Consider the following 17,801-nt stretch of genomic DNA (forward strand, 5'->3'; position numbering starts at 1 on the left):
CAGACTTAGCTCCAAAACGTTTCGACTTTTATATTTTTTGTTAAAACAATTAAACGTGAAGCCAACGGTTTTCAATCACTTTCCGTATAGCGATGTCCATTTGAAAGCGCTGATCAAACTCCTCTGAATGTATCAGCTATTCTTATGCGCATACGAAAATTCGTGACTATCAATAAAGTGGCGGTAATATTTTACCGTGGCCCATTTGCTGCGTTAGTCACCAACTCACTCGCATGGTGCGTAGCGCTTGCGCACTTCCACCACTCATATCTCACGCATGAATATTTGATATGCAGCAGACGGAAATCTGTCCACATTCGGTTGTCAAGGACATTTTGTATTTGAGTCGAAAGCACTTTGGATGGTCACCCCGCCCATGTTAAAACTTACCCTGAGCAAGGCGGAGTAGTACACCAAGAGGATCAGGAAAAACAGCAAATATTTGACACAGGTTTGTTCAGATATTCCAAATGTTTTCCAAACCCTCTCCACCCTGGCTACTGCAAGCGATGTAACGCACAATACACATGCGTGAGTCCGCATTGGCATTTAGACATTTCAGATTGAAGAGTGATTGATGTCGCTGTTGGAGGGCACTTCACGTGGGCGATGGCGGCACCTTAGACCACTTCCTGTAACAAATGATTTTTACGGAGAGATGATTGATTATGGTTGATATTGTGACAAGTGACATTGTCCATAACATAAGTCTATCCTAAGATACGCCACTGGCGCTATTCCCCTTAGCAATGTTAGTGCGCAATTTGCAATCGTCTTCACCACTCCCATCTATTATCAAGTCATATCATCCTAACGTGGATCCATGCTTTACGTCATTTTCTGATAAAATATGTTTTTTTTCTCGTATTGGCCAGGGCTGAATAGCACAGCAAGTGGTAACACTTCTGGTCATGCTCAATCTTCTCCATGCTTTCTCCATCTCTCAATCATAAGTAATTCTAGATCGTTGTATCTAAGTCCATATAAGCCTATTTCGCCGCCATTTTGTACTTTGTTCGCCATCTTGGATTTAAGAATATCTAGGGTGGTCCAGGATGAATTTGAAAGAGTATGTGTCGGGACCGAAAAATCATTGAGAAAACTTTGATTGGAAAGTAATGGCTGTTTTTCACTGACTGAGCTCTGTGTTTATATACAACTCCGCAGAGGAATACGAAATGACGCAGGACTCCATGTACGGAGGTTGATATGTTCGTTAATGGGAACGTTATTTTCTCTTCTTTCTTCCGATGTTGAAACAAAATTTTGGTCAGAAAACATACATGTAGTAATGAATTATTTAGCTCGGCTCCCCGTCGTGATGACGTTTGGTCGTCAGTACGCCACACCGTTGGTCGGAATCTCCATATCAAATGACAAACCGGACATATTTTTATTCGCAATCCCTTTATTCAGAAATTTACACGGAATAATGTTGTTTAACTTGAGAGTTCAGATGCAAAGGTCGCTAAATAGAAGCCATTACATGTCATACAAAATTTCTCAGTGACTGTAATATCTTATTATTTCGTATTTTGTCGTTCGTACTGAAGGGTTGCAAGTTTACACCCAACGAGGCTCATTTCCGACGTTAAAAAAGATTTACAACGCTTTTTTGCAAACGATTGTCCCTCTCTCGCAGGGCCATATCAAGAGGGGACTACATATGTATGATATTTCCGGACCGCAAGACGTCAGTGCAGAAGGCGTACCTGTCTGAAGCAGACGTGCCTAACAATTTTTATCAAGTGATTCGCCAAACATGACTTAGAATCGTTTAGTATCCGAAGGATCGCTTGCCCCAGTATCCTGGGTTGTACTCCTTACAGGCGCCGATCGCCCCGTCGTTACTCCATATCTCCGCGGTGCAGTAATACCCGGGGCAGCAGTTCCGTGACTTCCAGCAGGCTTTCACGCACGGGTCGGTATTGGCGAACATCCCAGTGCCCCAGAAGTCTCGGCGAACCCTGAAAAAAGAGATATCAAGAGATATCAGAGCACACAAACACCTCAAACTACCACATAGCTTTGTCGTATTCTGGTTGAAAATGAGCGCTGGCAACCTACAAGCTCCCCATTTTCCATCCAAGAAACCGCAGATTAGTTGAAATGTCCATCCATTATCGTCTGCTCATAATCGTATGATGAAAACCAAACAAACCTTTTTAGTAATTGTCCATCGCTTTTTTCTGAAAATACAACAAATACACAAAGATTAACGCCAAACTGTGGTCAATACATACGAAGACATCATTTCATTGGTGATGTATTGAAGTCGTGAGTATCGACGTGGAGCCATAACTTAATCCCTCAACATACAATAGGGCACTTGTTTCCAAAAGTGGGATTAAAACTGCTGGCCATAACGCTCTATTGTATTGCACGCCACAATGCAGCGAAACATGACCCTTTGTCTTGAGGCTGGTTGACCATGACGCTCTACTGCATTTCTTCGAAGATTCAATCTGGCTTTTGGGCAGGCTAGCCACCTTCATCATGGCCACTATCATTACGCCAATCTCCACCCGGCCCTTAAGCCGACGAATTTTAATTAGACATGATGGTTGCTCAGGTGTTCATTATGACGAATCCGATCCTTGTATCATTCCTGGTGTTACTTTGCCGTCTAATCTCTCCCACTCAACGGTTCAGAACGAATAAGAACCACGTCAAGATACTCTGAGCAAGTCATGTGCTGGTCAACTTATCAACTCCCCATCAATTTGATACAGGTATCAATGTGACCATGGTAGCCACAGCTGCCTGCAAAGCTGGTTTATATATATAAGTAGGATCGATATGATAGGACGAGTTATTTATGGAGATAAGCCCCTATCCACCATTATATACATGTACATGGCTTTATCCCTTGTTGACCACGTTGACTAACTGGGAGAACGAGATTATGCTGTCCGAAGAGTTGCCTAGCACTTTTCTGTTAGAGACATGCGGATCCTAAAATTAAAAGTTTAAAGTTCGTTGCAGCCAAACCTTTATATGCCATCAACACCAGTCACCCTCAGAAAATGTAACTAATGCATTCATTCTGTCTCGGTTGCTATTGTCTGGTGCTGTGGAATCGACTATCTTAGGTTGCAGGTTCTGAATCTTCTGCAAAAAATCTTCAGAAACAATTCCATGTCATGTTACTCATTTTTAGAAAAACGATCACAAAGCGAGTTGTTGCCTCTGAGTTGCTGATTTTGGCATTACTTGTTTAGATTGGAAGCAGTTTTGAGAACGTCTCTTTTTGAAGCCTGGTATTTGAAAGTCGTTCAAAAGCAATTATGGTTTGTTCTACTTTTGTGACCTTTCTTTGAAATACTCTCATCAAGAGAGAAACCGACTTGTACGATACCAGACAGAAGATGGCAATGTTTCGTATCAAATGCTACTTAGGGATCTCTAATTATGACGAAGTTGATGGTTAGATGTTTCGTCATTACACCATGCCTATTTCTTGACGGCAGAGGTAAGATGCCAAAGTTTTTAAAATGTATAACTTTGGCATTTTATCAACATGCTCAAAGAAATTAAAAAATCTTTGAGCATACCAGTAAAATGTTAAGAATAGAAGTTTATGTGTATGGACATTTTATGGTCTTTACTTTATTTAGTTGAGATTTATCTGTAGCCTTTCTAACCATATCACGCGGATTTATCTAAACGTATTTGCTGAAGTCAGGCAGGGAATCGTTCATCCTGGTAACCTACTGAATGCATGATGCTATGTAACATAAGGATGATGCACTGTGGAAACCTCTATCTGTGGTCATGATGGCGATCAATGAATAAACGTCAGGCGAACTATACTCAGCCTCTTTGATTAAAATAAATTCTCACATCTAATTCCTAATCTGTATGCTTATATTCCAGCTGCAAAGATACTTTATAATCGCGGTCATCATCACTAATGATTCGGAATTAAGAAGAAGGTCTTGTTGGAAACATAAGTCTAATCTCCATGGTTTATAAATCAAAAGTCTCAGATAATCCGCCCCCACGAGAATAATTAATGATTATAGGTGAGACTCACACCTTAGCCATCATCACAATTAGTATCATCTTTTACGTCTTCAATTATTTATTTATACAGTTGTGACTAAATCATAAATGACGATCATACAATGGTAAACAGTTCATGTAATACAACTACATGTACACGTAGTTGCATTCTTCTCATCAGCGAGCGGATAATTTGTTTGGAAAGTTTTACAATTTTCACACAAGAAAGTGTAACCGCCTCTCAGCTCCCGGCCTTTGGATCTACAGTGCGGCTTTTGGCAGTTTCTATCGCCTTCATGAGCTAAAACACAAACGGCATTACACATTCCACCCGGGTCACTGTGATATTATTTGCTACTGTCAGGCGACTACTTTTTCAGCGTAAGCTATTGCTTTTTACAAACAAACACCTATCATACTGCATGGCCTACCTTTATCTGATATTGAAGCACTTTGAGTTAAATGGATGGCGACGACGGCTATTATCGCTATGACAACTATCTGTAAACGCATCGTGGCCATCTTTAATCTGGAAAGAGAAGAAAACAATGACACGATACGTAGGCGTCAATTGTTGTTAATTAGTTGGGTAATTAGTTAATAAGGCTGGGATTTTCTTAATAATTGATAAACTGCAACGGGAGATGTAGCTTTGATGTTGCCGACACTTTTTAATTACAGCAGCGAGATGGTTTCCTTTAGACCACAGGACACCGGCCTGTAAATGATGAATCGTGTAATTAATAAGGGGTTGCTGCTGATGGGTGTAACAGTTTTAAATATGCTATAGGATAGAGTGTCCAGAGGACATTTATCATGCAATGAGGTACTGAAGGTCATGGGTCTCTTACTTTAGAGAGACCAGTGGAATAGAGGTTAGAGCTGGTTCATAGCGTAATCAGGAGGTCAAGATACATGTATGACAAATAGATAAATAAATAAATAAATAAATAAATGTCCAGACCCTAGCGAGATGGGACTGAGACAGCACATAGGGCACTATGCATATGTATCTATCATGTCTATGTGTGCGTAAAAATAAAAGTGGCAGTCGTTAACAAAGTTATTTCACAAACCCGGCAAACCAGATGACACATCGAGATTTGATTTATTAAGTTTCTCGCATGACTACCAGTCTAGAAAATTAATTTGTATAACCAATAAAGAGGTATAGAGGACTGGCTATTGGATTCATTGGGGTAAGATGTTCTATTGTTGAAAGGCTTGCTACACCGTCATCCACACAATCTTTTGGTGGTTTAAGGACCAGCAAACCTATCCAAGAGGCCCTCAGCATCCGCGACTCCCGTCACTGACCGACATGACATCATTCAAAACCGCCATTACTTCTTCTTCAAATCCCTCCTCACTCCTCTGCAAATGTACAGGAAAACTGTAGTTCAAATGTACAGTGGACTGGACTATACACGCATTGCTCTTCTCCTTGCCCAATAGAGTTCATTTCTGCGAGTAACCCAAGACACTCTGTGGACGAGAACTGCCTAAAGGCTTATGTGACGCCACTCTTGATTGGTCAGTCAACCTCCGGGCGAAGAAAGACCACTACTGATTCGTTACATGGTGTCTCCATTCCCTTTTCAAACAACATCTTCGGGCGGTTGGCTATATGTTGTTATTTTTTCATATCCCAGGGCAGCTTGGACAGTTGGAGATCTCTGGATTTGTTTAATGGCTGTTAATTGGGAAGAAACGTCTCGACTGGTAGGTTTATACACACTGTTTATACACACTGTTTATACGCACTGTTAAACTTGAAAAAGTTTTATTTATTTTTCTTTGAAGACACACTCGTGCACATATCGAAGTTTTTTTCCTGCCATCATAATTTTTATCACAGGAATGGCCATGACCGGAGACGATAATCAAAGCGATTGGGGGTGGCATTTCGCGCAAGGCCATGATGTTTCTTTGAGTTCTTAATCACATCGTATCGATTTGTATTATAAGAACTGTCAACGTCAATGCATCACTAAACTTATATTACCCAATAATACACGGCAGGAGATAACCTTTAAATAACCCTTACAAATGTGACTAACATCATCAGCTTTCGTAAATTACTTACAAATACCTCCACAAATTGAATCTTTTGAGAGAGATATTACATGTACCGCGTGGAAGACTAAGTCATATCCGCACTGTTAAACCACTTAGACCGACAATACATGTACCTCTCGTTGTAAGAGTGAGAGTCTGACGGCAGAATGGGCTAATAGTTCCATCGGATTAGAGCCCGCGTAAATGTTATCTTCAGGGGGCAGACTTTTCATCAAGATGGCGATTCCATAGTTGGCGTCGACGAGTGATGGTTGACGTGCTTAAATCCGAGTTGGCTGCACGGCTCCATCCAGATACCATTCATTTTTTCGGTACTGTCTGACAAAAGTTCAGTACCACAAAGGTACTACTACAAGTCGATGTCACAGTCACTGCATCTGCCCATTGAAAACTAATGAAATGTACTAAAATGCATTCTTATATATGAGGGTCTACTTTGGGACGTCATCGCCGTCGCCATATTGAAAATCAGTCCGCGTTGCCACCCCATGACGATTGTGACAGGACACGAGGGTGGCCGAGTGAATAGGCCAAAATATTTCTCCACAGAAAAATCATAGATTTCGATATTTGTTTTTTTCATGATAGATAATCATGTGAGTTAACATCTGGATTTTGGACTCCGGTCGATAAATTGCATCAGAGGTAATCTAAAATTACTGAGACAGCTTGTCGAAAGAGGACGTTTTTTCTTTGATTGACTCTCTTGGGAAAAGCTTTGAGCTGATGTTCCAACATTGCTATAATTATCCATCGACAACTTGAACCATCTCATCTCTGTCCTCGGGATGAAAATAGTTATGTAATTCTGGTAGCTATTATGTGTGGATTAATGTTAGCTACAAAGAAAAAAGTTGTTATTCGTCTGTGAAGTGCAGCAGGGTTTAGAGTGCTTGGCTCACCAGGGTTGGTGGGTAACTGACTTCGAATCATCATTTTTGAATAATGGTAATGTTTAAAATAATGACGGTAGCTTTAGACCATTGAAAAGGATGATGATGACGATGACGATGATGATGATGACGACGGCGGCGGTGGTGGTGGCGGTGATGATGATGATGATGCAAATACGAACTGATTTACTTGTATAAACTAATCAATGATAATACTTTCTGTGACAAAAAAATCAGTCTATTTTCGTTTTGGAGATCTCACAAAATATCAACATTTTTCAAAAATTGAAGTTCAGAAATTGTACAGCATCCATACATGGTCTATGTAGAAAGGTCAGGACCTTTTCACTGCATGGGGTTGTAAAAGATGACGTCCTGCCATGACATTTACAGTCAACTGGCCTGCGTTTACAACAAATAAATAAGTCGCATATATATGACACTTGCAGATTCCATTCGCTAACGAAAATACATATGTTTACTCGGGATTGCTGAATTCATCTCAGGGACAATGGGAGTTGGCTTCGAAATAGATTTGCTTTTGTGCATGAACTCGGCTTAAGTGCTATCTGAAACAGACACAATGTTAAAGACACGTCATGTCATTGAAGGAAGTGTTGTGGAGCTGTGATCAATGTAAAGCAGGAAAAGTTAAGATATTCTAGTTTTACTAATCCAAGCCGGACCGCTTCATGAAGAAGTATTGTTTTCTATGCAAATTACCCTGCGTCTCGTTTTGGTCGCCACAGCGGTTGTGGTATCGCAACCATCCCTGAATTGGTACAAAATCAGACAGGATGGCGCTTTTTCGAAAGTTCTTACCGTCTTGCTCAGCACAAGTGCTTTGAAAGTCAAACATCACACTGCTGTGTGATGCAAAGTGATATACTTTAGGAAAACGGTTCAAAAGACGTGCCTGAGAGTATCTTTTCACACTCCGAAGGCTGAGTTTCCTTCCTGTGTGCTTGTCTCGAGCCTTTAACGTGAATCTACTTGTTGCAGAGTTGGAGGTAAAAGAGCCAGTCGCGAATAATTTGCCGATCTCAAGTTGCTAAATTGTCTAACATCTAATTTTGTCTCTGGTTTAATTCATTGCAGTCTATTGAAGATTAAATGGGATAATCTAATACTTAAACGGGTGTTGATTTACTGTCTGATTACGTGCTGTGTGCAAGGTGTTCAATTGAGTGTACTTAAATCTTTATATGATAAACCGTCCACGCAAACCCAGCTCATCTTAGAAGTGACCAATGTAAAAAAGATGCCATGTTGGATGGATCCTCATCGCTCCTCGAACTGAGCGATCAGCTTCCGATGGCCCCGGACTCATTCAAATGCCAACCTTTAATCCTTCGTCAAATATTCCATAAATTCAAAATGAACGATGATTACAAACCACAGTAGGCCTAGAATATATTGCGTTTTGAGTAATTCGACCATTTAGACTTTCTTAAATATTAAAGTGCACATTTACCAAATGTATAGAGCCCCATTCATACCCCCATTCATCAAAAATGAAAACCCAATTATAGAAAATGGATTTGAGAGCGGATCTGTCAGAGTCGTTTCGGGCAGGTTTTGAAAAATGGTTAGCTTTTGACAGGCGCCGCAATTTTGGTTAAAAGACTATAAAGCGAGACCTTTGCATAGGGTTTACTCGCTCTGATGTGTTAAGTGGTTACGGTGTGGAATATGCGTACACGAGTTACTTTACCTGATTGGCGGCCTGGTCGTTCCCGCAGTGAACTACATATACAACGATATTCCCCCTGGATCCCGCCCTGAACACCTGGATGAGGGAACCGAGTGACTTGTGGGAGATCAGATAGGTATAATTACTGAGACACTAATGTATTCTTATTGTCAGCGGTATAATCAAGAACTCATAGCGATACTTTTGCCCGGTTATCAAAAGTCTCATGGGAACGAGACTATATCTTGAAATAGTAGCAACAGGTAAAGGTTACACCTTTAAGTATTACCGTGCCGGTAGGTTTGTCTCCAAGATATCTGTTTATTAAACAGCTGAAATCCGTACTTGGTCTCTCGTTTATAACTTGTTTGGCAAAAAGGTACATATAAAAAAAAACACAACTAACCCCACTAAGGCATCGATCAAGAGGCATCAAAGTGTTAGCAAGCGTTTTCGTGATATTGCCCTGAGCGATCACTGCTAACAGTAACAATGTCTGTCATATCGGTCACCTTACATGTCTCACATCAATGCCAATCTGAATATGGAAAAAGTCATCCCAATACTTAGACAAAATGCAAACAGGGTTACCCGGTAGCCCAAACACGACATCAAAGCAATATTAACAGCTATAAGTGGGTTATTTTGAGCGGGATAGAGCGAAGAAGGCAGACAAGATGATCTCGGATTATTTTTTGCGCATCAACAACTTCTCTGCGTTGACCACCTTCTCTAACAACAGCCAAGGACGTCGTGAGCCCCCTTGGAAGCGCCCTCATAGGCACAGCCAGAGAGAGGAGGATTGGGCGCGGGGTGCAACCGACACATACTGGGATAAAAAATTGACCGTGGAAAGCCCCTGAGCTGAACTCGTTTTCAAAATTGAGCTAGGATTGCCCTTTTTTTCTGGTAAGCGACCCCCTTTTGATCTCGTAGTTGTAATTTCGACTGTTAGATTTGGCTGAGGATGCAGCTCTCGTTATCCGATACTCATTCCGCGACCACTTACCAAAGGTTTTATATATAACGACCAAATGCGACACAGCTGTTAACTGTGACAGCATAAGCCAATGTAATTATGAAGACAAAGGTTTGTCACTTGCCGCAGGATACCCTTAATGAAATTTCCCATCGTGGTCAGATGATGACAAATAAGATTTTTCTTTGGGATGTTATACAAATACGATTATGGGTGAACAGGTGTTTTGGGTATACAGCCATCATGATGCCGTCAGGACCAATTGCATTACATGTATATCCAAGTTACCGGCTGCCAAGTACTAGAAGTTTGGCGTATTTTTATTACATCGTAAGACCGCATTGACATAATCAGCAATTACAATCATTTGACTATAGGCTAATTTACGCCGGCCAGTAAGTATCGCCGAGTAGCAATCAACGCACTTAAACCTGGGCAAAAACCGCCATGGTGTCCCCTCACTGCAGTCCATCATGTGTTGAGGATCACCGGACATCCGGACTAATCAGGGTTGAACTTTTGCTAAGACATCCAAGACGATGGGAGGCAGGTGTTCCTGGCGATAGGTTGATGATGATGGGGATCATCTTCCCCACACGGACTCAATACTTTCCGGTGATAGCGCGATTTAAGGGTACCTCTTGGCGACCAGGAGGCTAGCGGACAGCCCCAACTGTCAGTCATTACGTTAATTTGCCCGACACCTCGCAGTAAAAAGAACTATTGAGGCCTAGCCCAATACACGGTCCATTGTCTTTAAACAAAGCCCACTCGAACCTAGGCCTAAACTCCCATTGTTTTGTTGTGTAATCATCAAAGGCTTATCAGGGCAAATCAACAAAGACAACATCGACCCCCACGGAACGGTCAAAGGGTTATCGATAACATCGACCACACGAAACAGCTTTCATGAAGGGCGATGGGCCCAATCAGACATGGGCAAAACGATGTAATGGTTGCTACTTACTACGCCATATCGTGTTAGTTTAAGCAGCTCGTGTTACTGGCGAACTGGGGATCTTGAACTAAAAAAACACTCTTAAACCGATTCATGACGGGAGAAATACGATGGGCTTCGAGGACTAGTCTTTCAAGCACAACAACAGCAGCAACATTGAAATGGAGAAGCGGGGTGTTTTGCTCGTCATTCCATTTGGGATTAAGGGAGGAACAGAGGCCTTACTCTGAAGTTAAGTTATAATGCTTTGGAAAGAACTTCTGCCCATAGACACTTTGGATTCATCTCAGCAATGTTTTTATATATAACCCATCCTGCTCACCATTATCAATATGGTAACTTGAAGATTTGATAGCTTTGTTCATAAAAATGGGCATCCTTTTGTGTCGATTACCGGCGATGGCCACAAACGGCACGAAATTGGAAGTTCCAACAGATAAGGTACTGCGGGTCACACGTCTGTAATAAATGTAATAACTTTTCCCCAAAGACCATAATAAATTCTCCTGCCATAAAGAAAAATAATCAAAACTGTCTAGCCTCGCCAATCCAGTGCATAATAAGCGACTCAGTTTTTTTTCCGGAAAGGGACTATTTTCGACCTCGACTGCACTTTTATTACAGGTGCGTGACCTAGTGCAGCGTTCGATAAACCCAAGGAAGTTACGAAAGGTACACAATGAATCACGTCAATTATAGAGGCGTAATGGGCAAAAAATATAATTGAATTTAATGTCTCTTACCTCCAATTTGAACTCTTTCTCTAATTCCAGGTGTCTCTCTACGTCGTTCCTTTTGTTGCTCCTCTCTCGTCTGCTGAAGGGAATAATAATGCTATCAGAACACAAACTCCCAGCCACTCCCACCAACCTCACTCCCAGGACATGTTGCACTACCTGTTGATCAGGTTGGATAGACCTGCTTCAGTCAAAGGGCCGAGTCGTTATTTAACCTTCAAATTGGGGAAGAACTGTGCATGCACGCATCGCCTTTGCAACAGTAACGGAAGAGATGTCTTGGAGATTGCATTGTAACGTACATGTAGGACAACAATGCGACGCATGCGTAGTGATAGCGAAGTCCAAAAAGGAATGAAAGGAATGGCAAATCGGGATTCGGGAGCCAGGACCGGCGCGCGCTTCCTATCTCATTATCAGGATACCACTGGGATGAGACTCTCATTGAGAGGCAGTCCAGTTGTGAACATGGTATAGAATTCACTCCTAAGCAGCGCTCTTCACCTTTTTAAGATGAAACTTTTCATTCCGGTGTTTTTGCGAGACAAACGCGGAGCCAAGTGTCCAGTAGTATCTTGATGATCTTCAGCGCATGTTGCCCTCTGTACAATGTACATGTATATCCATGTACTGCTCAACAAGGCGTTTGCAGCTGATTAAACCGATCCATCAACATTATTGGTCTGCCGTGTAAACTCGCAGGAAAGTGTTCTGATCTGGTCAAGTCACTAATGCTGGCGTTAACCTAACAATCGTTATCTCCTTAAGTTGAGCCCTTAGAATAAACGCCAAGTTAAGTTAACGCAAGCGTTGTTTTGAACAATTGTGGCCAGTTCCCGACAATAACCTTTCCTAATCCGGGACGTCGACGTGTTGACAGGGACTAGAACCAGCATTTCTAGTCATCAGGGCATCATGTAAGCTTACAAAATGTCATAACTACACAAGCACCCCACACAAAGAGGCAATGACAAATGACAAAAAGGAACGCCATCTGTACATTACTGAGTTAGATAATCATTTGGATTGTCGCAACTCCGTGAGCTTGGAACCTTCACGGCATCTCCATCTACATGTATAGCTATCACTCGGAGTTCCAGACTCATATTGGATCAATGCTCCTCTTGGCGAGGGTCGATAAGGCTTCATAGCGTAGCTAGATGGGTTGCAATTGGCATTGGCGTCATATTCCTGTTATATATGTCAGAAAATTGACCTCATCATATCAATGATAACATCGAACATATTGTATATAACATCATCCATTGATCAATTTAAGCAGCACGAGGAGGGGCAACTGTCATTTTACCTAGGCAAAATGCAAGTTGCTTGATTATAAATAATTGTTCACTAGCAAATTTGCGATACATTTGAACCAAAATGAATTCAACGTACCCCTCCTTTCCATAAACATGATCCTGGGCTAAATTTAGTCTTAGTATTATATGAAGTATAATGTGATTCCTATTTCTCTGTGGTAGGTAGATACTGTAGCCAAAAGCCATGACAACAGGACTGGCTGCTTTATTGTAGATCGCCAGAGCGGTTACCTCTATCAGTTTTATCCTCATCAGCTTAGAAACCAAGTGGAATCTGTTGCTACGATCACTGTCAAAGAACGCGGAAACAGGTTTGTTCCCTTGGTAACAATGCTTACTCATCAGGGGCCAGGATAGGTGTAGTCTTCGCGGTTGAAGCAAAGGAAGGGCCTATTCATTGGATTGGATGTATCTTGTTACGTTTACCATATGGATGATAAAGAATTAACTGTGGTTCATGTTTTGGATTTGACAAAATTTTCGAGGTCGACGCAGAAGTACTTAGCCTCATTGGAACTACATGTGTTGCTGTGGTCAATTTTCTAACATTATTCAGTGGTATGTACGTTTTGAAGCAGAACTATGGTATCTCGTGCTGTTGAGGATATTAAACAACAATTAGATATACAGTCCCGTAATCTACGTCTTGATGCAGAGCAAGGGCCTAATTTGAAATAACACTGCTGAAAATTTACCATGGATGTTCATGATCAACAGACAATTACATGTATTGGGATCTATATTTTGATGTTAACCGCCGAAATATCCGGACGATGTGACTATTATCCACCTGTGCTAGTATGTGTGAACCTAGGGAATAGCACAGGGGCTTTTGCAAAGGCCTATAAAGATACCTTACCCAGAGTAGTCCATGTCATAAACGGATCCAAACAAAAATTCGATTTCCAATTCGAAAATTCTGAGCGGCTGGAAAACGTCTCGTTTTCTAATTTGGGCATACGTTATTGGACTTACTGGGATATATTCTCGAAGTGCACGTCATTGAAATATTTGAATATATCCAGGAATTCACTAACTGATATCCCCGGCCTTCCCAAAACATTGAAGTCGCTGGATATAAGTAGGAATCGCCTCCGGACCACGCCACCTGTAGACTTCAAGAAAGGGAGTACAGTGCCAGGATATATCAAACGTTTCTTTCGCGCACTTGAAGAAACGGACGTCGAAGAAATCTATCTCTCACACAATTTCATTGAATATTTTCTTTTCAATGATATTGGTGGTACCCGCATGAACACGTTGAGGATCCTCGATCTCTCAAACAACCCACTGCGAATTCTCGATTTGCGAGCAACGAGATTTGTGCACTTGAATCTAAGTTACACTCTCATGGACGGCTTGGACTTGGATATGGATGCCCTTCGTTTTTACAAAGAGTTTTACAAAACAGCTAAGGAATTGGATCGGGCTACACCCCGTGTTATTGACCTGAGTCACGCAAACTACAAAACATTAAACGACAGCTTCCTTGGTAAGCTGCTCGCCTTTAGAGCATATGCTAATCTGACTGTCGATTTCACTGGAAACCCGTGGTCCTGTAGCTGTTACATGAAAGAGGCGAGAAGGACATTGCTTGCGTTGGAAGGTACCAATCTTGAAGTAGATTGGTTCAAAGATTTGCAGTGCGTTACCCCGAAACATCTGTACGGGCAGCGGCTCGTGGCTGTTTCCGAGTCGGACCTGAAATGTGATGGCGAGTTGAAGTTTGGGGACTGCTGTTGGAAAGTGTGGATTGGCAGATATAAAAGGCTATCGGCTTCGTGTACCATTACCGGGCTGCCACAACCGGATGCACGTTGCACGACAATTGATGGCATTGGACTTCATGCAAAGAATTTACCACGGGCGCGGGATAACTTAGAGCTGGCCTTCCAATCCATGTTACTGGCCAGGGTCAAGGTCAACTATAACTGTACAGCCTATCAGTACGGTCGTTCAGGGAGGGTGGAAGCAACCAATCAAACTATGGTTTGCACCCTTCGTAGGCAATTGAGGGGTGGGAGGTCTATTCTTGATATCATGACATCGAAAGCCACGAATATGGGTGCAGTGTACATCGTTTCTCTTCTCTGTCTAGCTGGCTACCTGTTTATTGCAAACATCAACATATCGTTTGACACTTCTTGATTATGAGCACAAGCAAATATAGGTGGCTTCGATACTCAAGCAGACATGTAGTGATGATCGGCAAGTACGTGTACATTGATAATAGTGTAGTTCACTTAAAATATCTCCTGCATATTGTTACACTAAAGTAATGGAGTAATTTTGCATTGATTTTTCTGGGTATTTGATTTCATCTTGTTCAATGAGTGAAACGGTGGTCTACCTCAAAACAACGATGTTCTCCTACATATAGTCCTTATTGCGATTGCTTGATAGCTTATGAGATTATATTCATTATATAATATACATGCACTGTAAAGTATTTTTCTATTGATTTGTCATGTGAAACTTTCAATCTTTGGTGGTGTCTGCGGTATTTTAATTAATCGCCCGTCTTCATTTAAGTTAAAGCCGGGGCTCGATCAGATCAAAACCAATAGAGTGTCCGCCGCACATGGTGTCACCAGCAGGCGGCTTTTTCCGACTTGTTAAGGCTTTCTCTAACTCTTTCCTGATTTATCTGACAAAAGTCCGAGATTTCTAGAAAACCTGTTAAAATGACGAGGGCTTCCCAAAATAGAGCAATAAAGATCAAAGGCCTATGTTGAATGGGGCTAATGAAGTGTGAGCCAAACACTCAGAGTGATCCTAAGTGTGAATATTAACTGTCTCACTCAATTAAGTCTCCTCACTGACCCCATTCAACATTAGCCTTTGATAGTTAATGCCCCAGGCTATTTTGGGAAGCCCTAGTAGGATTTTTAATATGTTTTCTAGAAATCCGACTTTTCAGGGACGTCGTACAATGTCGGACTTTTGTCGGATAAATCAGGGAAAAAGTTAGAGAAACCGTAAAGAAGTTGGAAAAAGCCTCCGATAATGAAAATGTGTAGAGTTTCGCTTATTTGTGATGGGCGGTTCTGTTTCTGCGCATGTCCTTCTGCATTTCATCGCTGAACTGTCAATTTGCTCCATCATTGGTTTCAGTTACTTAGTCGGTAAGATTTAGTGTGATATCGCATATTATATGCAGTCATTGGACAACGATCGGCACAGCTACGCCATGGTATCTCCATGGCATGGTCGAATCGGGGAGCTTCTCCGAGGCATTGGCGACAACTCTCACAAAGTGAATACGTGCCAGTCTCCGTGACTGATGACAGTCTGATTGGACGCCCTTGTTACCTAAGTAAACATACCCAAATTTCATTGTATGATCATAAACATATCCCGTTTCAATCTTGTGTACAAACTCATCTCCCTGTTGAAGCAGAACCAACCGTACAACTGAGAGTCCCTATTTTATCTGTTGAATCACCACGCTGAATACATAGTTGCGTCGGTTGAGAGTTCATTTGTTCCTTTGTTGGCCGATGGCGACCGCAGCAGCACTGAGCACCGATCAGAGTGTTTACTTTATCAACGGCAGCAGATGATACGGGATCGTTGCTATGAGCAAAACTCAATGAGCAAACTCTTGTAAACAAAGTGAAAACGCTGGATAATTCGTTGGTCTTATTTGAGTAAGATACGTTCGAAAATGAACATTCAAAACCCAGTCTGTGCTAAAAGGTGATTTTAGGAAGGCACTCTGCTTTATACACAGATATATACTTTTTAAAAGGATTACAGTTATTTTCAATTGGAGAGATCGGAGAAGATACTGATTCTTTTACTTCGGACAGTAAGGTAAGAATTTTTTTAACTTCGAAAAGTGATTTGATCGCTGTTGAACGTATATTTTAATAATGTCTGAATTCGGAAGAAATTCCTTATTTCCTAATTTCTCATAAGATCGATTGAAGGGCTACAAATTTGTTTTCTGAGTGAAAGGAATAAAAATATGTTTTATGTGAAGGTTAGTTCAATACAGAAATAGGAAGAATCCGTTCTGACTAATCTTGCTATTCAACTCTCATAAACCTTTGAGCAAACCTTAATGATCTCCTTCGATTGTATCTCTCCAAATATCTTACAGAAGATACGGGGGAAATCAGATCGCCATTACGCAGCATGAAAAGTTCTTTTTCGCCTTCATATACGCCTTTATTTGCCCGTATATGGCAATTACTGAGCATAACATCAACCACTCTGTAAAAAGTTTTATCGACCTTCCAAGGATTTAAAGGAGAACATTCTGGTATTCGAATCAGTTTAGTGGCGAATAGTCTCAAATTGTTTAAATAATATATCAGGAGTGTAGATTTTGTTTGATAATAATCGAACTTTCGAACGCAAAAGCCAATGCGATCCATTTCGTGCAAAATACACATTTTTCTGCTAAATTTAGGATATACTTGTATGTGTTGGATTTTGAATATTGGACTTGACTTGATGATGTATATATGGTCATCTTTCGTATTAAATGATAAAAACTGGTCTTCAGACGCAATCCAACTCATGTGCAGGGTAAGCGTCCCCAGCCCATTTGTCCAAGTTATATTGGATATGGTGTATACTATATTTTCTCTCACTTTGCACATGAGCATTAACATGTTTTGCAGTATGAGCGGTTCTGTAAGTGTTCTAAGTCGAATGCATGGATGTTTGTAATACATGTTGATCATTTTAACTACGCTATCAGTAAATATGTCATACCATTTAAGCGAAATAGTTATACGTCGGCCTCGTCCTTTCCTTTCAAACAGCAATAGTTTCATGTCAAATAGTGTGTGGAACACAACCGTAAAGCCAACCTTTTCCATAGAAATATTATGCGTAAGTTTGTATTCCATCTTATTATCACTCCTAAGCTGATAGACTAAAATCGGTTTCAAAACACGAAGCATTCTTTCAGCGTGTTTATGGACAAATACGACAGAGTTAGAATTAAAATCGAACAAATAAAACTCCTTTTCATGTTTTTTGGTAAGTGAAACAACGGGGGGTTTGAAAAGTATTGCGCCACTAGGTCTGTACTCTATGTTTTTCTCCTGAAATAGGAAAACTTGCATAACCGCGCAGTCCTGTGAAGTTTATTTGTCGTCCTCTCACCACTGTATCAGTGGCCG

The 17,801-nt window shown here is 41.2% G+C and overlaps 1 protein-coding gene across 1 annotated transcript; it reads right to left on the reverse strand.

Annotated features, from left to right (window-relative positions):
• Window positions 1-1,382: 1,382 nt before the first annotated feature.
• On the reverse strand, window positions 1,383-11,573 carry LOC135497136 (uncharacterized). The gene is made up of 4 exons (XM_064786871.1): window positions 11,351-11,573; window positions 4,437-4,534; window positions 2,162-2,189; window positions 1,383-1,967 (listed from the first exon to the last, which is right to left on the reverse strand). Exons 2-4 carry the CDS (start codon window positions 4,525-4,527, stop codon window positions 1,778-1,780), a joined length of 309 nt encoding a protein of 102 aa, XP_064642941.1. The 5' UTR covers window positions 4,528-4,534; window positions 11,351-11,573; the 3' UTR covers window positions 1,383-1,777.
• Between the last annotated feature and the right edge of the window lie 6,228 nt (window positions 11,574-17,801).

Source organism: Lineus longissimus, chromosome 12, assembly GCF_910592395.1.
Source record: "Lineus longissimus chromosome 12, tnLinLong1.2, whole genome shotgun sequence".
In the NCBI taxonomy this organism is placed as follows: domain Eukaryota; kingdom Metazoa; phylum Nemertea; class Pilidiophora; order Heteronemertea; family Lineidae; genus Lineus; species Lineus longissimus.

Bases quoted from the DNA above. Each gene is read 5' to 3' on its own strand.
- LOC135497136 (XM_064786871.1), bottom strand. From the start codon at position 4,527: ATGGCCACGATGCGTTTACAGATAGTTGTCATAGCGATAATAGCCGTC. The intron at 2,190-4,436 runs GTAGGCCATGCA...TTGTATTTTCAG, and splicing joins TGCTTCAATATCAGATAAAG to AAAAAAGCGATGGACAATTA. The intron at 1,968-2,161 runs GTTTGTTTGGTT...CTCTTTTTTCAG, and splicing joins GATGGACAATTACTAAAAAG to GGTTCGCCGAGACTTCTGGG.